Genomic DNA, 22,411 nt, shown 5'->3' on the forward strand with positions numbered 1-22,411 from the left:
ACACTAAGTATTGCTGTAGTATGTCAGAACAAGCACCTGCTTGTGGAGTGAAATAAACACTTTGGGAAGGAGGGATAGCAAAACCTCCTTTTCCTTACCTCCCTGGACTTTAGTGAGGTGTACAGACATTCAGAACTCTAGAAATGCTCTCTGTCAGGACCACAGCAGCAGGTAGAGACCAATAGAAAGTTCTAACTTACTGTTTTGTTATTTTTGTTCCCTTTTCTTTTCCAAATGACCACAAAGTTACCAAATCTGTATCTTTTGTTTTTCCTTCCTATGCACACCCTCTGCTCTGTGCCTTGAGCTCTGAGTGGAGCAGTATCACACCATGGGTTTGGCTCTCTCCCCTGCTTCTGACTGTTCCAGAGAAATGCTTCTGTATGTACTGCCCTGTGTTTGCTTTTCACAAACACAACAGAAAGCTTTGTCTTTGGAACAGGGATCACAAAGCAGCCTGCTACTCACTGCTTGGTTTGTGTGAATCATTCACTGTACAAACATTCAAATCTTTGAAATGTTCCTAGTCCAGCCTTATGACTCCTTATCTCAGTAGTGCCACTTAGGCATTCCCCTACTTACTTTTAGCAGCATCTTAAGCTATGAGCTGAGCTAACTGGGCATTTCATGTGATAAGTGCTCCTTTTTCAGGAATCAGAGACCAAGGAGTTCTCAACTGCCAGCTTCAGGTTATGATATTTGGGGCCAAGAACTTGCCCATGCTGAGATCTGCTGGAATGCTGAACTCCTTTGTTAAAGGGTATGTCTGAGACCTAACACTTCAAATAGAGACTGTCACATATGTTCTGTGCAAATGTACATACTAACATGTTTTCAGCAGGAGACTGGCTTGGGAAAGTGGCATTGCCCACGCTCTTAATCAGACTTCCTAGTAATGGTGACACTTGTGTGTGTGCAGAACAGCAGCAGTTTCCAGGGTAGTGATGGGTCCCACCTGCCCTATTGGTCCTGAATTTGAGATTTTAATTATGTCATTAGATGTAGAGTTCACTTGTTTAATTATGTGTTCTTAGATATTAGGGGAGAGGGGAAAAAATGTGAAAATAAAGACAGTGTTGTCACACTTTCAGCTGTGTCTTAGAAGAATTAAGTATAGCTCTTGATACACTGAAAACTTTTATCCTCTTCATTCTTGACATTTTGAAAGAGAAGGAACAGAATTTTTCTTCAGTGGTGCTGAGTAGCTTGTATATGGGATTGTTTTACTTCCTTGCTGTCAGGCATCAGGTGCCACTGGAAAGATGATACTGGGGTAAACTTACATCTCATAAAGCCATTTCACCTGTTGTGGCACCCACTTTTGGTGAAATGGGTGAGCATTTCATCTCCTGAAAAGCAGGTTTCAGGGACCATTGGGTAGCAGCACGTGGAACAAAGGCTCCTTCAGCAGAGAGTGACAGCAGAGTCAAAGCAGGCTACAAGACCTGCACTAAAGGCTGGCAGGAAAAGGTGCAGGTCCCAAAATAAACACAAGGGCACCATGTTCTACTTTGCACTAAGGCTGAACTTGTTTTGCTTTTTAAGGCAAACCAAAGGGCTCCAGTTGGTTATTGAAAATGTTCTGTTTCCTGGTTGAGAAACCAGTAACCTCGCTGAACTCCTTTTTTGGTGGGGGGAAGTTGTCTTGTCCTTCCAGGCCAAACAGAGGTAAAGCAAAAGTCTTCTGTCCTGAAGAAAGAGGCCTGTCCACAGTGGAAACACTTGTTTGTCTTTGATGGTGTGACCCCAGCTCAGCTACAGCAATCATGTCTGCACCTGACTGTCTGGCACAAGTCAACTTTCAGCTCAAGTGATCAGTTCCTAGGAGGAGCCAAGCTTGGTGCAAGTAAGTTCTTTAACACTGAAAGTTGAAGGTAATTTGGGAAAAAGTGCATTTAGTTTACATACCAGGCAAAAATAATTACACTGTGCTATTTATTATCTGCTATCATGTGCCTACACATGCAGTCCCAGCCTCTGTCCTAAGCAACTTGCAGTCTTGGGCTCTGATCATGCAAGAACTGACACAGGTGCTTCTGTTCCCATCTGTGCAGAAGATCAAGGTTGTCAGTGGGAATTTTCAGGAAAGCCATTTGTTAGCACAGTGATTTTTATGGGTCAGAGCCATGCTAAGACAAGCACAGAAATGGTGTAGCTCTAACTCACACAGAGTTCCGCATATTTTTTAAAGACTTATTCCTTTTATTATTTTCTATGAATTATGTTATTTTAAATAACTTCTCATCAAAAGGAAGCAGGAAAATTAATCATCTCATAGACCCAACCTTGCTTATGTCTCTGCTTATTATTTTATGTCCTCAAATCAATCCAATCAATGAAATACAGAGGGTGAAACTTGCTCCAAAGGGCCTGTTGGAAGTTTGAAGTTTTGGGCTCTGCTCTGACAAAGTGAGCTTTCATTGCTCAGGGCTGAGCAATGTCTGAGAAACTCTCTGCTCACTGGTGATTGGGTAGGGAAGCATTGTGCCTTGAAGGCTGCCCAAAGGTTTCCCACCCTTGTTCTTCCCAGTGAGTTAAGTGCCATGGGTTTCAGTATTTGAGACCAAAGGGTCAAATGTTGTTTTGGTATCAGCATGCAGCTTTCAGGAGTATTATCACTAGTGGTAACTCAGTGTCATGCAGGCTTCCTCATGAACTTTTTTTGCTTATCCTAGCCAGCATTTGTCTTTCTGCTAAAGCAGGGACTGTCTGCTTGTAAGTGATCCAAGTCCTAAGCCTGGACTGAACTGAAGCAGGAGGCTTAGTGCCATTCTGCTATTATGAGCATGCACACTTGCTCTTCTGCTTTCAGTCATTCAGCCAAAAACTTTTTCTTTTCTGCAAGTTGCACTCTTCAGAGAGTGATCCCAGTTTAACAGGATGTAAATAATAGTTCAAAAGTATAAATACCATTTACTGCAATTAGTGCCTTAGGAGCTGCAGAACAGCTGAAATTACTGTAGAAGTGGGTGAATGGGCTGGCCAGAAGTTGAGTAAGGCCAAGTGAAAAGTAACTCTGATCTTTCCTTTTGCTTTCTTGCAGAGGAATTCTTTGGTGCTATGGACCTTGCTTCTCAGGGAGTGCTCCAATGGCAGGAAGTGCTCTGCAACCCAAACATGTGGACAGACTTCACACTTGTACTGCATTCAAATAAGGAAAACTACAAATCATGAGAGATTATCAGGCAACAAATTTTCCTTTCCCATGTTTTAAACTGGAGTGGTACATACACTTCAGGTCTGGGAAAGGTATGCTGCAACAGCACCTATTCTAGTTTTTTTGGGGGGAATAGAATTACGCATTTGAATGTGTGTGACATTCTGAATGTTTTATTTCTTCAAAAGTTAAGGCTCAAGCCTGTGCCTCCAGCTGGAGTGTAAGGTTAGTATTATTTCTTCAGGAGAGACAGCCTCAGTTTGAGATGCATTATGCTGACTAAGCAACAGGAGCCAGACAATGTGCAGCTGTCCATTTCCAGGCCTAGAACTGTTTAATTTAAAGCCCAACTGGGAGTACTTCAGAGCAAATAACTGTTACAACATGAAAGTTACATTATTTCACTTTTACTTTGAGGTTTTAGGCAAAGAATTCAAAACCAGTTTATCTTTGTCTACTTGCTGCAAATGGGTGATGCTAATGCCCATGTGCTTCAGTGTTATCTACACTGCCACTTTATTTCATGTGGCCACATGGTCATCATTTTATTTGGCCATGTCTCTCAAATGTGTGCTATAGCATGATGCTTAGAAAGTTAAATGTATAAATGCTCTGTTAGTAGCTGGGTGGGACTGCAGCCAATGGAATAAGGGTGGGTATAACAAGTTCCTTCTTATCAGCTGCCACTGTAAGACAGAATTAACTGCTCTGATCTGTAGGATGTACAGCGCACGACAAAACCTTAGCTGAGTTTATAATTTCTTCATGTGGCCAAGCTTAGGGCCAAACTCCTGTGTCAGTTTGCCTTGCCTTGGATGTGGCCTTTACAGTCAGCAGAAACTTCTTGTGTACAACTGTAACTACTGCTGCTGTGTTATACTTTTAGTCCTTATTGCAAGTATTCCCCCTTCTTCCTTTCTAGGTCAGTGTGGCTCTCAGGGATTTGAGATTTAAAGACACAGGGACTCATAAGCTAAGCTCAGGAACTAAAAGAGCAGTAGCACAACTTATTCAAAATAAACCCCTCTCAAGAAACACTTCACTCCATCGCCTTTGTTACTTTGCAGATCTTTTATTTAGATGATTGCTGCTGCAAATAAAAAAAAAAAAACCCACACAAGATTAAACTCAAGTATAATGCAGCATAGATATTGTAAATGGAAGAGGTGACAACATACTGTATCTCACTTTCTAACAGATTTTCAAGGAAAAGTGGGGAGAGTGGGGGAAGGATGGTCACAGAAATGCTCTCTAGTAGAGAGAATACAACTGTGATATAAACAAGCAGTCCCTTCATCTTTGGAGTCTGAAACTTTAAATCAAACATTTAAAAAAAATTAGAAAATTTGTTAGAAAAATAGGTGCAGTAAAATTGTATATATTGGATCATGTGTACATATAACAGTTTTCATTAAGTAAAAAAAATGATCTTTACAAATAATGCTTTATAGTAAATAATCAGCTGCACTGTATCAGACTACAGTCTTGTTTAGGCATTTTTACAGATGCAAGTCTTATTAAATCTGAAAAGTAACAAAATATACAGAGCAAAACTATTTCCCTTTAACTAGTACTGCAATTCACATATTGCATGTTTTATATATATATATATAAATACTACACTATAACTGATCAGTAATGAAGCTGGAATGCAAACACAGTGGTGTCTTAGATTCCAGGAGTATTTGCTACTTGTTACATGAAGAGGGTATCAGTGTCCCTATGCCACTTCTGAACCATCACTGCACAATTTCTCCAGTTGAGAACAGCAACCAGAAAATACCTAATTTCTACGCAAAGTAGTTCTGAGGTGTTGTCAGTTCTTTTGTGTGGGGGAGGCAGGGGCGGGGGAACATGGGCATCAAGACCAAGGGAAAAACAGGATCCACAACCACCTGTGCATGGATGTACAACATACATACAGGTGCTTGCACATCCTAAGTTCCACAACCTGTCTTCTCAGCTGTTACACTTTACACTGTAGCTAATAATACAAAGACATATGGCACAAAATTCACCCACAGATGCTTATCTTTTAGACCAGGCTGAATCCAGCACCTACACAGGACACACATCTTGAAATAGAAGCATGGCCTGTTAAAATTTGTCTTGCTTAAAGAGAGATGTGTCACAAGGCCTTTTGGCACAAAGCAAAGGCATGAGCAAGTTACCAGGATTTGTGGTATAATGAGTTTTAAGCTATACCAAATTTCACAGAAGATTCAGAATAAAAGGGAGATTCAAACACCTCTGGGTTTAGAGAACATTGCTTAGGTGTCATACAGTGACCCCTCCTCAGGAAAAAAACAAAAACAAACAACCAAAAAACCAATACAACAAAAACCCCAAAACAAGAACACAGCATTAAGATCTGCCTCTCCCACAGTCCTGTTTTCTTCTTACAAGCGTCTACATTGCCTCGAACTCATCGATTCTCTGCTTGGTGTTGCCTTGCCGGATCTGCCGCAGCGTCTTGTACTTGTCCCGTCCCTGGCGCATGTTCTCCGAGTGGATGATATCGTTTTGGGTCCTCTTGTTCTCATTTCGAGCCTGGGCCAGCTCATCTGTCAGTGCCTGCAGTACAAAGAACAATAAATACAGGTTATATGTCAGAAGCTCTCAGCTCCTGTCAGTTGTGTTCTTTGGGGAGAGCTGACAGTGGACATGGATGCCCAGACACAGCAGTGACATGGATGCGATCCGGGCTTTCCAAAACCATTATGGATGATTTAAGCAATCTCAAAGCTTGAGCTATGAGAGTAATCTTTATATACCTTGCCTTTATTTCAATCTTCCTATGGGAACAGAAAACAAAGAGAAAATGTTGTGCTTTGTGTGTTTAACTAAGTGGTTAAAGGACCTGGTGTCCAGGACTGGTTGTTTCAATTCCTCTGTCTCCTCCGAGCAGTGCCTTACCCTCAGCTGGCTCTGCACTCGTGCGTTCTTCTCTGCCTCAGTAATGCGCTTCTCCTCGTTGCGGTCGTTCCTGATGCCCTCGCTGGAGAACTCAGCGCTGTAGGCAGAGTACTCAGAGCCCTCATCTTGCAAGTTGTCGTGGACGTGGTAATTCACTGGCTCATAGACAGGGGGTGGGGGTGGAGGTGGAGCAGTCATTACCAGGTGTAACTCCTCCTTGGTCTTTACCAGATCCTCCTGTGCTTCCCTGGCCTTTGGGAAAAGAGTGAAAAATACTTTAAATGCATTTCTTGCTTTAAATCAGCTTAAAGAATGTTTAAATGCTTATCTTCCTAGTTTTTTCAATCTACTATGAAAAGCAAGAGAGAATTAATGTCTGCAGCTGATGGTACTCTAATAATAGAGAACTTTTTTTTTTTTTTTTACTAGGGATGCTATCATTAGCCATTGTGTAATGTGCAGCAGGTCTGAACAAAGAATATTCACCCAATAAAACAGCCAAGGAAAAAGTTCTTTGGAAAGCTGCAGTTATTGTCATTCTGTTCTCCATTAGAAGAGCTTTTGGCTGAAGACACACAGGTTCCACAGAGTAAGAATTTGGGAATCTAATTTTGTATTTTTAGTGCAATTACACACAAGGCAGTCACTTTCCCTGCTGCTGCAGTGGTTCTGCCCCCGCTGTGTCTTACAGTGCACTGGGAGCAACAGCACTCTGAGACTTGTGTGGTTTGTCTTTGGTTTTAGTGCAGCAGTTTAATACCCTCTCCTGATCCAGGTACCAGGAAGCCAGTGACAACAGCACACACTCCTCGAAACAGATACCTGCAGTGTGGCTGCATTTGCAGCATCTTCTCTTGACTGATGCAGTTTTCAGACATTATATAATGAATTACATGATATATATCATATATCCCTTCCTCTCCAAGGCTCCAAGACAATGATCACATTTACAGGCTTTCATTCTGAGTTTTGATTGAAGGGTTGTTGGAAGAAAGGTGTTTTTGCAGATGTACTGCACATTGATCACAAGTTTGGTCTTCTTCACTGCTGTACAGATGTTTGTCTCCACATGTTTGAGAAGTCACACCGGGCTAAGCATCAGAGTACTCTCTGCTTAAGCACAGAACTTTAGAGCAACTTGTAAAGCAGATACTCACTCTGATTTGCCACTCTTCAACCTCACTCTCTTTACGTTTCCTTGCCTCTTCAAGAAGTGCTATCTTGGCTGTATATTCTGCTAGCTCTGTAGCCTGTTGAATAATAAAATGGGAATTATAAGGAATCTTTGAAAAAACATCAACCCAAACAAAAAACCAAACACAACAAAAATATACTGTTAACAGAGACTGAACAGGAAACTAAGAACTAAAAAGCAGACTGCTTATGATAGAATCCAGTGCCATAATGATGGTCCAGTACTTCATCGCACTGTTTTTCCCTGGACATGATGGCTTTGCCTTACTCAAGGGCATAGTAACATGCCTGGGTATCTTGTCCTCAAAATAACTGGGTCTTACCAGTTGTTCCTGGCTCTTTATCTGGTCTATAGTTTGTCTCTCCAGCTCTTCCTTGGCCTGCAGAGCTGCCAAACGGTCAGCTTCCAGACGTTCTGCCTCCTCCTGGGCCCGTTTCCTCTCCTCCTCCAGCTGAATGGCTCTTTGGATCTGATCTGACAGCTCTGCGAAGAGACAGATCAATGTCTAGTCAAAGCTAAGGAATTTCAGTCTCTTAGGTAACTGCAGAAGTCACGACAGGACTTTACTCCAGCTTGTAATACTCCTTTCACTGTGTTCCTCCAAGTAATTATTTGCATAATACACCAAGTAACTGGATTCAGAAGTAGTCAGATGCATACTGTAATTAAATCTTCTGCAAGATGTTTGCACTGAAGTCTAACGTTGACATGACTCTGCTGCCCTTAATTGACAGTTTGCTGTATGGACCAGATGTCGCTGGCTCAAATGTGTTCTTCTGTGCATTGAAACAGAAGATTCCATTTCACTGGGAAGATTTGTTCCCAAAGTATTTTTTTCTGTTAGGAGTTAGTAAAAAGTACTTGACGGCTGAACTCTTGCTCACTGCTGGAAGAGGCTGTGATATTTAAATCCTCCTGGCAAAAGAGGAAAACAGAGTTCCTGCCCTTTGGTTCCCAAATAAAATTTGCAGGTTTTATGCTGCCCTCATACTTTGGATGCACATTTAGAGATTTAGCTGTATAGGCAGACATTAGTAAGTCTTGCCAAGTGATCCCAGTGTCACCAGATTTAGGCAAGGCATGGGCAGCAACACATACGACCCCTCTATGGAACACAACACACAGTCTTGTCAGCCAGGACAAGTACTTTACCTTTCTCTGCTTTCTGAGTCTTCACTTCATACTCTTGTAGCCTCACCAGCAGCTCCTCCTTCTCCCTCAGCATTTGCTCTTTCTCCCTCTCAATTGTCTCTCTCCTCCTCTTTTCATCTTCTAGTTGTTTCCTGTTAGAAAAACATGTCATGCTGGAAAGCTCACTTTCAGACCCAAGCTGCTCCCAGACAAGAAAGCTGGCTGGGAATCTCTCCAGGCAGCTCAGTGGGAAAGTGGCTGCCACAAAACAGGAACCAGAAGACAGAAATAGGCTGTTCCTTCATCTCTTCTGAATTTCTGCTCAGTTTTAGATATCCCATTTCATAAAAGCATTTGTATTCTTGGTGGTTGCCACAGAAATTTAGAATACCAAATAGCTGCTAGACACAGAAAGGAAAAACAGGACTTGTACTGCAAAGCAGAGGGGGTGTAACCTTGTTACTTCTGCCATATGGAAGGCCAAGGAAGTGTGAAAACAACAGCACTGAGGGAATGGAGACAAACAATCCACAAGATCAGGAGAAAAGCAACATGATTTCATGAATCATATGCAACCTGCAGCCAGTGGTAGAATTGCTATTCATTTTTCTTTGCCTGTAAGAGATCTCCCAGTTCCTTCTTTCTTTACAGTGTACACATATGTGCTCCCTGTGAAGGCTTCCCCTTATTCCCAACCATCCCATGGCCTAGCACATAAATCAGATGCCAACACTCAAGAGTCAGGAAAACCCTTCTCCAGGTACACAGCACCACACCGGAGCTTGCTGTGCCTTTTCTCACACATTTCCTTGCAGCCAGGAGAGCTGATGTGTGGGCACAGGGACAAGCAGGAAGAGCAACAGTTCCACTGCAGGACACCCCAAATCCCTTACCATACTCCAGAGCTCCAGGGCCACACGTACTCCTCCTGAGCCTGGGATGGCTCAGGGCCTCGCCCGCGTTACTGAGCCCTGCTCAGCTGCTTGCTGAAGCCTGGCACCTTGGTGCCATTTATTTCTGCCATGCCACATCTGCTGCCCACCTTTCCAGTTGTTTCTGGTGCTTCTCCTCCCGGGCCTGGGCTTTCATCTGCTGTACCTCAATGGTGTCAGGCTTCCTGCGCCGCATGTACAGTTCATGGTTGCCCATGCAGAGCTGCAGGATTCTCTTGTTAATTCTCAGACGAGGGGCATAAAACACGAAGTCCTAGAAGAGAGACCACAGGCAGTTTTCTCCATGCTCTTTCTCTTCTCCCAGCTAACTGCAGACAGAACATCTTGCCATTTAAACACAGAAGCAGAAACTGCAAATATCATCTGAAGCCAAAACTATTGTGATTTATATTCTCCATTTAAAATCTACACAGAATTGACAAGTTACTCTTCTAGAAAAAGCAACTTCTAGAGAAAATCCCAGATTGATGAAGTCTCATTTAAATGGAGATTGTTAGATGTTGCAGAAGGTTCTGGATTGGCAGGTAAACATCTGAGCAACACACAGACCTCTAGTATTGACTGGTTTTTCAGTTTTGTGACTGAATGACAAAGCACAATCTACAAATGTAACTTTGTAGGATTTTTTTATCTATCTGAATCAACATTCAAGGCCCCACGTGTATTTTTGCAGAGAAAAATGCCTTTCAATATAATTATTTTCTGTTCCATGGCATTTCCTAGTTAAGTTGACCTAGTCTGTTACAAGGGTGTCAAATGAAAACTAATATTTTAACCACCAACCACATGGGTTATTTGGAATATCAGGTTGCAGACAGTAACAAAACACAAGATATTCTAAAATTCCTGGTTCAGTAAAAAGGACATTCCCAAATTTATTATTATCTGTTTTATAATAAGACTTTTACAGAAACTATAAACTAGACTGGCTCTTCTAGAGGAAAACCAGCTAAGGAAGGGATACAGAGGGCCCAAGTTCATTACCTCCCTGATGATTTTTCTGAGTCCACAACCACACACACATTTTCAACAGAGTCTAAACTTACACAATGGATAAGCACCCTTCTGCTTTTTCTGTGTACTACAAGTGGCAAGTGGGCAAGCTGCCACATTACCACCATAAACCAGCGCCCATTCATTGGAATTACTCTCCTATGGATTGCCTCACAGTTAGCAAGAGATGGAACCAGGAATGGAAGCAGTGATTGTGTTTTTAATTGCCTGAGCTCAGAAGCACAGAGATAGCTGTGGCTGTCTCTGGGAAAGCTAGAAGTCACACTAAGCGATTAAAAGCTCCCTAAGTGGTATTACGATGAATATGCTGACAAAGACTGATTTTCTCCAATGCATTTCCCTAAAGCACACACTGGCAGCAGAAGAGGCAGTCAGGGCAGTGTGTTGTGCTCTCCTACTAAATCCTGCCAGAGCCATTCTGAGGCACACAGGTCTGATCCTGATAAATGTGACTGTAAGCTGCTCATCCAACCTCCTACTTCTGACAAGTAATTGTAAAAACAGTTTGTGCACATTGTGATGAGCAGGTTCTGTGCTGAGGCAAGCTCACTTACATGGAAATAACTACTGAGGGTATGGATGGTTCTTGAATTTGTCATCTAAGGCCGTAACCAAGGGATACAACATTCAAATACAAATATAAAAGAATCCCTTTCTTTCCTCATTCTCAGCCTACCCCAGATCTCATACAACTGGGAGAACTGCACCTCAATATTTTAAAGAGCATGTGCTGAAGTTCTTGGAGTATAAGGGCAGACAAAGTCCAAAAAATTAAAAAGCTTATCCTGGGTGAGGTGCCACAGGACTCTACCCTTCACATTACTGTCAATTTAAACAGTAGAATCCTCCAAATTAAAAGAGAGCTTCCAACCCACAACTTGGGTGGACTGAGTATTTTGCTGTAGTTATAATGCCTGCCTTTTTAAAAGGAGACACAAGCACACAAAAAGACCCAGACAACTTCCTGAATACTCAAAATTAGTTCCCAGGTAAATTCTTCTTTTAAGCACGGCTTTAAACATACCACCAGCCAGAGGGAAAATAACAATTGACAGACAAGAGGAAACATAACTGAGGTTTTCAATGCTAACACCTTTTGCAAGCCTTGCATTTTAAACTCAGGTCTGCTCTTTGGGGAGTGGGTGGCAAGCTGTGATCTGTTTTGTAATTATGTACAACACACGCAAGAGGCTCTTCTATTGAGAAAAGCATGCCTGACAGACCAGCTTTCTGTCTCTGGGGAGCTTTGTTGGTTTTCACTAACAGCATCACAGAAAAAAGCTCCTCTCCCCCAGGTTCTTATCTGGGGGAAGAAAGAAATCCCTGCAGCACACTGTGCATTAGTATCCTTTAAATTACTGGGAGGATCTCTTTCTGTTAGAGATATTTATAAGCCATCATCCTTTGCCAAAGCCAGGCTGCTTATTATTTCTCTGGGTTGTACTTACCCACCAAGACCAAGTACCAGGATGGGGGAAGAGCAGAGGTCTTTCTCAACTACCCCAGTAATTTCACAACACTAACAGAATGACATCCACCTATACCAGTTATTCCACCTTACGTTCTCAACAGGTCAAAGTAAGTTTCCAGTTCTTCACTAATACATACAATGAAAACATGCTTTTCAGTATTGAAAAGCAACATTCACATGTAGCTACATTTCAGTTCTCCACCAAAGTCGGATCCCTGAGATTTACCTTAGTGTTCAAGAAAGTCAATAAACACCACAATTTACTCTGCCAGTAGTGTGGAAGTCAGCAGCAATGGATAGGAAGCCTTATTTTTCCATGTGGTTTAGCTACAGCATTTGAACTACTTCTGTAATTTTTTTAGTGAACCTTTTTTAATGTTCAGATGTTTTTAAACGAAAAAACAAAAATAAAATTTACCTATCAGTTTCCATGCAGGGAGAGATATGCAGAGAGGACTCACAAAACTAGTGAACTGGCAAAGAATCTCAAATTTGAACATGAAGTTATCTAATTTGCTACAAAAAGAAAAGGACTCTGCAGTGGTAAAATCCTTATCTTTTTCCACATTAGCTATCACTATCAGCCCTTCCTTTATGCTGCACAGAAAAAACAGCAGCTCTAAATACAAATGCTGATTTTGCGTCTAGAATATCTGTGGCTTTCTCCTCTCCCAAGACTACTTTACTTTGAGATGAAACAGTATCAGTTGTTCATATGCAGTATCCAGGAACCACTTTTATATATACTTACTGGTGCCTTCTTGTCAATAGGCTTTATAACAAACTTCTTGTCATTGAAGGAGATGTTTCTGATTTCACTCCAGGGGAACCCTATCTTCGGGGTTAGTCTGGAAAGAAGAAAAACTTGTTTTAAGAAATGATGCAATAAACATTTTTCACCTGTATTGCTTCCAACACACAGACTTGGTGGAATGCAATGCTTCACAAAGCTTTCCCAACAGAGAGAAGACAGTAATTGAACCAGAATACCACAGGGAGTAGGAAAAGAATGCCAGTAACCTCTTTTACTGAGTCTCTTCTCATTTTCATCAGCCACCCTACTGACCTTTGGCTATGTAAAAGGGATGGTTTCTACTGAAGCCACATGCTCAGCTGCTTATAAGCTTGTTTCTTGTAACTCTGGGCCCAAAATCCACAGCATGCAGACTTTATGTGCAGTGCTTCCCTGTGCAGCCCTCTCACACATCATGGGAAGCATAAGCCAAAGTGACTGAGCTGCTCCCCACACCTTACAGCACGCACAGGCAAACCTACCCTGCCGTGTTACAGCTAGCCCAGTCACCTCTGTGCTGCCTTCACTCTCGAGTGCTGGGCAGGCACCACTGACAGGAGATTTAATTTCTTTTGTTTCACAGCATGGGTGAGGTTGGAAGGGACCACAGTGGTCATCTGGTCTAACCTCCCTGCTTAAGCAGGGTCATCCTAGAGCACACAGCACAGGATTGTATGGTCATCTGCACAGTCAAGAAGTTCTTCCTCACATTCAGGTGGAACTTTCTGTGCTGAGTGTCTGCTCCTTACCCCTTGTCCCATTGCTCAGCATCACTGAGAGCAGACTGTTTCAATCCTCCTGACACCCTCCCTTCACATATCTCCTCCCCTAGATTACATGCAAGGTTAGCAACAAAGGGCCCTGTTCTTCCCTTCCATACAAACTGTTCTTTCAGCCCATCCCATGAGTCACCAAGTGGAACTTTGCTTGCTGGTCATGCAATGGGCTGTGCCACGTGGCTTCCCACTATTGAAAAGCTCCCCTATGAAGCAAAGGGCAAAATTCAGACTCCCACCTCTTCCTCGCTGCTGAGGAGTCCAGGTCTGTTGATTTGTTTGAAATTTTTCTGTATGACTCACTAAACATTTGAGATTTTCCTCTGGTTTAATTTCTCAGACTCTTGCATATAAAAAGCATCCCAGTTTGCCATGAGATCAGATGTTTCTGAGCCATTCCAATACTTCACCTTCACACACCTGATCAGCTCTGCAGCAAGTTCTAACATTGCAAGGGCTTAAGCATTTGAATATAATAAAGTCCTTTAATTACCCCAACCTAATATTTTATCTTTGTATTTAATATCACATTATTATTTTTATTCTTCTCTTATCAAGGGAGAATATATTCTCTAGAGACAGCTGTTAATGATTAAGAATTGTGTCTTATGTAAAAAATTATACCAACAAGCAATCTTCTTGTTATTCTCTAACCCCTCCAATGTATGTGTTTCTGTCTCAATTATTCTTGCAAATGATTTGAAGACACAAGTATTTAATGTTTAGCACTTACAGAGATGTTTATCATCACAGTGGACCACTCAAATTCTGTAAGAATTCTATGGAGCACATTGATTAAACAAAAAAGAGAGCAATTTTGGGAGGAATTTAATTTACTCTCAAAGAGATGGAAAGCTACTACATCAAAAATTTTTGTTGTGTCCAAGCTAAAAAAAAACCAACTTGTTTCATTTAAATTCAGACATCAAGAATAAAATTCACCCTCTTCAGAACTTTCCACTCCTTAACCTCTAACTCAACTGCAAGATTATGCAACACTGTGTGTGTGTGTAACATTAAGAACTGTAAAGAAAATGATTTGATTAGACTAAGATTAACTAATTACTCCATCTTCCATCACATTAGTACAAGTGCTTAAATCCTAGATAATACAGTATGACAGACAACTAAAATAATTCACTCATTAGTAAGTTCTACTACAGATTCTTCCCTTTAATGCATGGGAAAAAAACCAACTTGGGTATACCTGGAAACAGGACATTGCCATACACTGCAACATAGAGACTCACACATCCACAGCACAGCCTCATTTTCCTCATGTTAAACTTCAACAATGAAATCTCTGCTTTTTCACCTTTGCCCTTAATCCCCAAATTTTGCACCTACAAACTAGAGGTGGCATACATATTGCTATTTTTCTAGTCCTCATATCTGCTGGAAAGACTTAATTATATAGTATCAAAAGACAGAGCAGAAATAAGCAGTTTATTCCAGCACTGTATTTGTTTTGCAAATGCTCTCGATAGGTCTTTGCAGTCAATGGCTACACTCTGCTTCTGCAGCTCGAAAAACCTGTTTGTGTGACCATGGTTACATAGCAAGACCAGTCATTCAAGACTGAAGTATTACATGAGCGAAACTACTTTTCTTTCAAGTGACACTCCTTGTTTTCTGGGTGACAGCACATGCTAGCATTGCAGCAAAGACTCCCTTTCTCTTTGCCTTATCAACAGAAGATCCAGAGGGTTCCAATTAATATTTGGGTTGCATTCAAAGCTTTTTGGAGGCAAAGATGTAGAACAGGTGAAATCCTTCTGTATTTCAATGATAGTTTGTTACAGATGAGCGACGTGAAACAAAGATTTGAAGCATCAGGGAGAGGGAAAGAAAGCAGTGTAGATGGCAATGCTCCATCTGAAAAACATCTATTTTACCTCCCTTCAATCCTTTGGTTGCAGAGTATTAGAAGAGACTAGCAGGCTTAGACACAGCTGTTCCCACCTTCTTATTATGTTTATTTATAGATGTAGTCTATCATTTCCCACCTTCTATCCAATTAATAATGGCTCTGCCTTTACCAGAAGGGCTGATTAAAACCATGCGTACCTCAGCAAGCCCTCATTTCATTCCTTGTTCACATACATACATTGTAACTACATAGGTTTGCCTCTCCCTGGGTTCTGGGTGTCACCCAGCTTTGCTGTTGTGTCCACCCCATAATCTGCCTTTTTCAGAACTGGGCAGCGGCACACAGATCCATCATTAACTCCAGGATAGGAGTGTCCTTAGGTATCTGAGCACTGCAGATGCCTTAGCCCAGCCAGGTTCTCGTGTTGTGGCCACTGATGGCAAACTTGGTGACCTGACTCAAGGAAAAGCCTGGTAAACTCCTCAGTTCAGGATTCAGCTCCACCACTGTGCATGATTATGAAGATGGCATCGTACAACCGACATCTCTCTTTATACAGCAGGTAGTATTAGCAGGTCAGGAAAGACATGAAAGCACAGGGGATGTGAAAGCCCATTTCCTAGCTTCACCTACCGATCCAAAATCTGAACACAAGCATTCCTGTAAACAAGAAATGTCCCATACCAGCCCTTTTTGGAAGATCAGAGGTAAAAACAAAAGCCTTACTTATCGTCCTTTTCATAGATGTTGAGCCCCAAGGCATCGACACCCAACCAAAGGTCAGTTCCTTTCTTGTTCTTGATTTCAAAATAGTTGATTCCATACATCTCCAGGTCTTGGGCAATCTTCAGGTACTCCAGCATGGCATTCTCTCTGATTGAGACAGGAAAAAGTAGGATAAATGAGAAACATAAATGAGAAACCAACATCTGCTCTATCTCAGAAACCACAAACACCTCAGAAGAAAAAAAAACAGTTTTTCCTAAACCTAAAATAAAACTGAACATTCACCATTTAGGATTCACTTTAGAAGTTATGATATCACATCTTATGATACACACACAGAATATTCCCATATACTAATCCCTAGTATTTTCAGACAAAAAATCAGCAACATTCACCTCTCTCAGCATTCATCCTTGTCTCAAGGTACAGTGAGTAGGAAAGGTATAGGACCTGAGCTTTCCCCAAATGTCAGTGCAAATGCTTCAATGACTGTAAGGTTTAACATACACCCTCACTCTTTTCCCACTCAAAGCCATCACTAATACAATGTACAGAGGTCAAAGATCTTTGGGAAGCCAACTGTTCTCAGCACCAGGACAAAATATACTACTGTGCTTTACCATGTGATTCAATACTGAACTAAAAAACACACACCAGGAGTATGCTCATACAAGCAACTCAGAGTTTAAACCACAGACTAACAAAACCATGCTGTAGAAATGCAAACTTAAGGTAATCAAATAAGCAGCAGGTGAGCAGCCTGAGGACCAACACAAAACACTCACTTGAGCATGCCACTGTGCTCAGCGTGCCACACCTGGATCCGTTCTTCCCACTGCTCTCTGGAGAGTTTATGCTGGTCCATCACCCTACACAAGGAAACAGATATCAACAAGATTAGATGTTCTGCAGTGTCCACTGATGATGATCTTTGCTACAGTCTTACTCTGACCCTGGTGGAAGCCTTACTGTAGCCAAAAGGAAAACCCTACTCAGTCCAAAGATGTTCTCTGTGAAGCAGAGCAGTTCAGAATGAGCAATAACCCTCTGCAAAGCCAATTCTGGTCACTGACCAGACACATGACAGTTATAAGCAAAACACTGCAAACAAATCACACACATACTGTAGACACCAGGGGATTAAAGAAAAGCACAAGTTGGTGCAATCCCTGGAATTAGGCACTAATGCAGTGTCATCAGGAAGGGTAAACAGAAGCCATTGGTCTGAAAACATCCACTGATCCTGTATGGGGATGGACTGTGTAGCCACAAGACATGCTTACCACATACAAGTTTTTTAGGACTGTACATTAGGATTAAGGACACACAACACAACCTTCTTCAGGAATGACATATTCTTGACTTAATGCTGCTCTTTTCTCCTTAAAGAGGAGACATTCATACTGACACAGTTGTATGCACCAGCATGGCAGCAGTGTTTAAGAAATAAAAGCTGAATACAAAAATGTATTTCCTCTCTAACCAGCCCAAGGAGAAGCAAAAATATAGTCAAATATGACAGGTAGAAATAAAATAAGGGAAAAACCCAATTACATACAATTCAATTAAAAAAAATGCAAACATTCTTTCAAATGAAACGCTTTGCATTTAACTAGAATTTAAATTTAAAAAAAAATAAGAGAGACTGCATCAGCCAATTACTTCACCTTTGGGGGATCAGACGCTCTGAATTGAGGTATCCAGGCTTGTGCACCTCTTTGTTGTAGTCTCCAAATTTGGCCTGCACAGCATAGGAGCCAAGAAGTACTGCTGTCTCAGGAGGACAGTAGATCTCATCACTGAGGATCCCTTCCTTCACCTGCAGGAAGAACAGCTTCTGCGTGATGTCCTGAATCAGCTCTTCAGACACATCCTCTGGGAAGAACTTGGCACGAAATCTGAACTGCAGGGGATTCTCCTTTCTGATTTCTTGAGCAGAAACCTGAGGACAGAGGTGACACCACAACTGAGCAGGTGTTCTTTTTCACACAATAGGATAGATTGCTTTTACATAGAAAAAAGAATTTGGGGCATTTGTCATAAGAGGTGAGTGACTGGCAACTCCTTAGTGGAATTCCTTAATTCTGGCTGCATAATGGTAGCAGAGAATGTGAGGGAGATGCATTATATTTTCCAAGTAAGTCAGTTAAATCCTGTTTGTACAGCAAACACTGGTCACTGGAGAATGATTTACTGTGCTGTATCAGACTGCAAACCAACCCAGTACTGTGTGTTTTTTGACAGAGAACAGCCCCCCGACATTGAACAGGTGTGTCACTGACTGCCCCATCAAGAAAAGCAGTTCATGTCCTCATAAGAGCTGGGAATACACAAACAGGAGCACATCAGAGGTGTCAGCACTTGACTGCCCAGCCTGGAAGTGCCTCTTTTTCAATTAGCACACAACAGATCCTGCACAGGCAGGGCCTAAGCCCATCAAAGGCCCATCACGGTGCTCCTCTAGCCACAGAAAGCACAGATGCTTCCTCCCAACAAAATACAGTATCAAGGTGCTGCTGCACATCTGGCAAATGCTTCCTGCAACTCGGAGTAAAAGGGCAGACTTCCACCACGCCACACCTCACCCATGGAGATCACAATGTTATCTCTAAAAAAAATCCTGGAATTATGAAAATTAGGCCAAATCAACAGCAGACACAAGGTGTATAAAGTTGCAGCCAATAACACATCAGGAATCATACAAGCTTTAACCTTTGGCCAGCAATTAGCCCAAAGTCTGTTACCTTTTTATCAAGCTTCAGCCAAGTCTGGAATCCTTTGTTGTCCACATACTGAAGACCAAAGTACCACACTTCTCGTAAACCTATGGTTTTAACCACCTGCAACAGAAAGGTAAAAAAGAAAAAGCTGTTGCAGGTAAAACTTCACCTGAGGTACAGGTATCCTTTCGAGTCCCACATCACCTGTGGTGGGTGCAGGCAACAGCCTAAACCTACTCATTTGGCATCTCTTAATTTCACCTTGGAGACATCTACAGCTGCCATTGTAGAGGATGATGACAGCATAGGATAAGATACTTGTCCCACCCAGTTTCTAGAAGATGATGATCTTGGGGAAAGCAGGTGAGACAAACAGCAGGTGACAGGCTACCAACTGCTAGACTGATACACTGGCAGCAGGCGGGGCTTCTGCATGCTTTTATCTACTGACCCATCTTAAAACTGTACTCAGTGAAGCAGATGAGTTATGTCAGCAAAGTTTTTGGTGGGATGGTCTCTAATGGTATTAGTACTAACTACAACTAGTTAGCAGTCCTAATGGCTCAAGTGGCCTTGTCTGCCAGAGACTATTCCTTCTAGAGGAAGCAATTGAGAGGCGCTTCATACCACTGCTGTGAGGCTCTGAGAGTTAAAACGAGATGCAACTATTCTCAGTCAAGGTTTTTTTTTAAACTCCCCAAAAGGCTGAGTTTATGAAGGACAAAAATACATCAATGCCCTCACACTAGGACAAGTTTCTTTTCAGATATTGTAAAACTAATCAGCTGAAAAACACAGAAACACCATCCATTGACTGGATGGTGCGCTTACAGGTAAAGCAGTCCTGTTTGGACATGTTACTTTTCCTCAGTGGAGGATACAGCGAACAAGTCCCTGTCCTTCACCTATTCTTAACAGCTTGTTCTTATAGCCAAGTGCTTGGCTGCCAGCTCATCTACCTGTAAAGCTATGCTCTAGACACAGCCAAAATCTGCAAAGATCTACTACGTACATAGCTGGATCACTTCCATGATGCTATTTGCAGAGTAGCCTCTCAAAAAAGTGATGCAGGTATCCCTACAGGGAGCTCAACTGAGTGGAAGGCAAGAAGTTTTTAAAACCACTTTGCGAGTTAGGGAAGTGTGACAGACTTGAGAATGTGTAGTTACATGTCCTTCAACAAGTCTAAGACCTTAATCAAAGACCTGTTTCACCTCCACATTTATGGTATTGCAGGAGACATTCTGGCTTGAGAGAAACAATGTCATGTTAGCTAAGACTCACTAGCCTTTATCAAAGACAATAAAACCCACCAATCCAAACAAACAAACAAAACCCCCAAAAAACCCAAACCCCATGTCCTTTTAAAAAAAGAGCTGAGGTCTGAAAATAATTCAGCTTTTACTTGAATAAAATTCCTTTTCCTTCCTCCCTCAAAGTGGCATGTTTCATCATGGAAGAGACAAGTTTTCTGACAGCTGGAAGTATTTTTATGAAGTCTAGCAGAAAGCCAGGGGTATGCAGAGTGTGGTACTTCCTGTTGCACAAAAGTGTGTCGCAACTTTGTTAAAATAAAAGGTTGCATAAATCAAGCAGTTATCAGGCCATTATTTCTGAATGTCTCTTACAAGAGAAAAAGTACACTTCCTATAAATAGAGTTAGAAAGCTTGCAGAAATAATGACCCCTCAAGTTCTTCCCAAAACCTAAAAGCAAGGAAGGAGAAAGTATTAAGCTGAACTTCATAATTTGACTGTTTGAGTTTCTATACAAAGAACAAAGAATGTTTTAGACTGTGCTGGGAAATACTCTGTAAACTTCCTCCATGGCAAAACAAGGAAGAAATAAGAAACGAGGCATTATATACAAGATGAAAGACACCTCCTCTGCTTCCTCAAATGCATGAAGCAGCAAATCTTGAGTCTGCCCATTCCATCCAGTTATGCATTCACTTCCAGAAAATGCCAGTTACACTCTCCTCCATTTGAATTTCTTTTACTCATGGTCAGGAGGGCATATGACTACCTGGGAGGTACTCCAGCCAGCTACAGAGCCCACTGGGTTGGTTCTTGGGACACCTCAGACCTCACTGCAACATGAACTGCACAGGACTGGCTTGAGTGGAGCGGAACTTAATATTCACAGGTTCCCTCCCCTGTAAAAGGGGCTATAATGCATCTTACCTGCAGGATACAGTCGTGCTAGCAAAGCCTAAAACATAAGGGCACTGCCAGAGTAGCTCTGCTAGCTGACAACCAGGCCAAGGGATCACCTTGTAGTTTTTAAAAATAGCTTGCTTCTTCAGAACCCCCACAGTGGTTCTGTAATTCCAGTTGGGCCACTCCCCATACCTGTGAAAACCTGTCGCCTCCACAGGCTTTATCTCAGTGTAAACTCCACCCGAGATAAGGGCCTAGTGAAAGGCTTGCTCAACAGAACTGAAGAGAGAATGTATGGTTTGCACCTTTTCTGGTTTTGTGCTGCACAATTCTACCTCAGCCTTCCTTTGATATGCAGAAGTAACCCCCAACAAGGTATGAAATATGGATAAGAATTTCCAATCATAGATTTTAAACCCATGCCACTGGATGTAGGGAGTAGGTCTATCCCAATCAGGCACTAAGCACTGCAATAAGCATTCTTCAGAAATCCCAGTCATCCCAGACAGCAAGCTAAAATAGAAGTATCTTGACTCTCAAATATCCTGCGTTTTCCATGTTCTCAGGATTTTGAATTTCTCAATTGAAAGCAGAGAAAGTAGTTTATCTTCTGCCTGAGAGATGATCCTGACCCAGAACAGATGTAAACATTAGTTAATATATATGGAGGAGGGAAATACTTGTTGAATGCTTGTCATAAGGACACACAATCTAATTTAAAGCATTGATTTTAAAAACCTGGCTTTCAGTAATTTGGATTTTCCTACTATCAGAGATAAAATCCAATTTCTCTACTTCAGATTAACATGAAAGGGGGAAGAAGTTACTCTGATGGCATGGTGATCAGCACGAATGGAATCATACAACAGCCTGGGTTGGAGGAGACCTTAAAGATCATCTGGTTCCACCCTCCTGCCATGCACAGGGACACCTTCCACTAGACCAGATTGCTCAGAGTTCCACCCAAACAGGCCTTGGACACTTCCAGGGTTGGGGCATTCACAGCTTCTCTGGGCAACCTGATTCTGTGCCTCACCACCATCACAGTAAAGAATTTCTTCCTTATATCTAATCTAAACCTAGTTAGTTTTTTTAATTTGAATCCATTCCCCCTTGCCATGTCACTACATTCCCTTGTAAATAGCCTCTCTCCAACTTTTTTGAGGGTTCCTTTCAGGTATGGGAAGGCTGCAGTCACCCCAAAGTCTTCTTTCCTCCAGGCTGAATAATCCCAATTCTCAGCCTTTCCTCATAGGAGAGGTGATCCATCTTCCTAATTAACTTGGTGACTCTCCTCTGAAGATCAAACAGCAGGTACTTGTTCCATAAAAAGAAAGTTTTTTTTGGTTTTGTTGTTTTTTGGTTGTTTTGTTTTTTGTTTTTTTAGTTGCAGAGCAGTAGGTAAATTTTTTTCTGCTAAAATCTAGGCCTTGCTTCAGTTTTATAACAGCAAACTACTTAAGATGATAATAACAAAGTTTCACAAATAGTACAGAGTTTGTTTTAGTTGTCTTTATCTGATCTTTGCAGG

General features: G+C 41.8%; 2 protein-coding genes across 47 annotated transcripts in view; one reads left to right on the top strand and one right to left on the bottom strand.

The window, feature by feature from the left end:
* Positions 1-4,696, top strand: part of SYTL3 (synaptotagmin like 3) — a 35,749-nt gene extending 31,053 nt beyond the window's left edge. For all 46 annotated transcript variants that reach the window (XM_086868606.1, XM_086868675.1, XM_086868578.1 and 43 more), the window contains 3 exons: positions 652-760; positions 1,641-1,846; positions 3,044-4,696. In XM_086868606.1, coding sequence (XP_086724732.1) covers positions 652-760; positions 1,641-1,846; positions 3,044-3,174 — 446 coding nt within the window. In that variant the 3' untranslated portion in view covers positions 3,175-4,696. The remainder of the gene's footprint in view (positions 1-651; positions 761-1,640; positions 1,847-3,043) is intronic.
* The window catches only part of EZR (ezrin), a 36,760-nt gene continuing 18,558 nt past the window's right edge, over positions 4,210-22,411 (bottom strand). Inside the window, exons 3-13 of the mRNA XM_086868861.1 lie at positions 18,747-18,842; positions 17,670-17,944; positions 16,788-16,871; positions 16,003-16,149; positions 12,589-12,685; positions 9,442-9,605; positions 8,421-8,551; positions 7,591-7,751; positions 7,231-7,323; positions 6,074-6,325; positions 4,210-5,731 (exon numbers count right to left, since the gene is read on the bottom strand). Of these exons, the coding sequence (XP_086724987.1) occupies positions 5,567-5,731; positions 6,074-6,325; positions 7,231-7,323; positions 7,591-7,751; positions 8,421-8,551; positions 9,442-9,605; positions 12,589-12,685; positions 16,003-16,149; positions 16,788-16,871; positions 17,670-17,944; positions 18,747-18,842 (1,665 nt within the window). The 3' untranslated portion in view covers positions 4,210-5,566. The remainder of the gene's footprint in view (positions 5,732-6,073; positions 6,326-7,230; positions 7,324-7,590; positions 7,752-8,420; positions 8,552-9,441; positions 9,606-12,588; positions 12,686-16,002; positions 16,150-16,787; positions 16,872-17,669; positions 17,945-18,746; positions 18,843-22,411) is intronic.

Source organism: Cyanistes caeruleus, chromosome 2 (assembly GCF_971803275.1).
Source record: "Cyanistes caeruleus chromosome 2, bCyaCae1.hap1.1, whole genome shotgun sequence".
In the NCBI taxonomy this organism is placed as follows: domain Eukaryota; kingdom Metazoa; phylum Chordata; class Aves; order Passeriformes; family Paridae; genus Cyanistes; species Cyanistes caeruleus.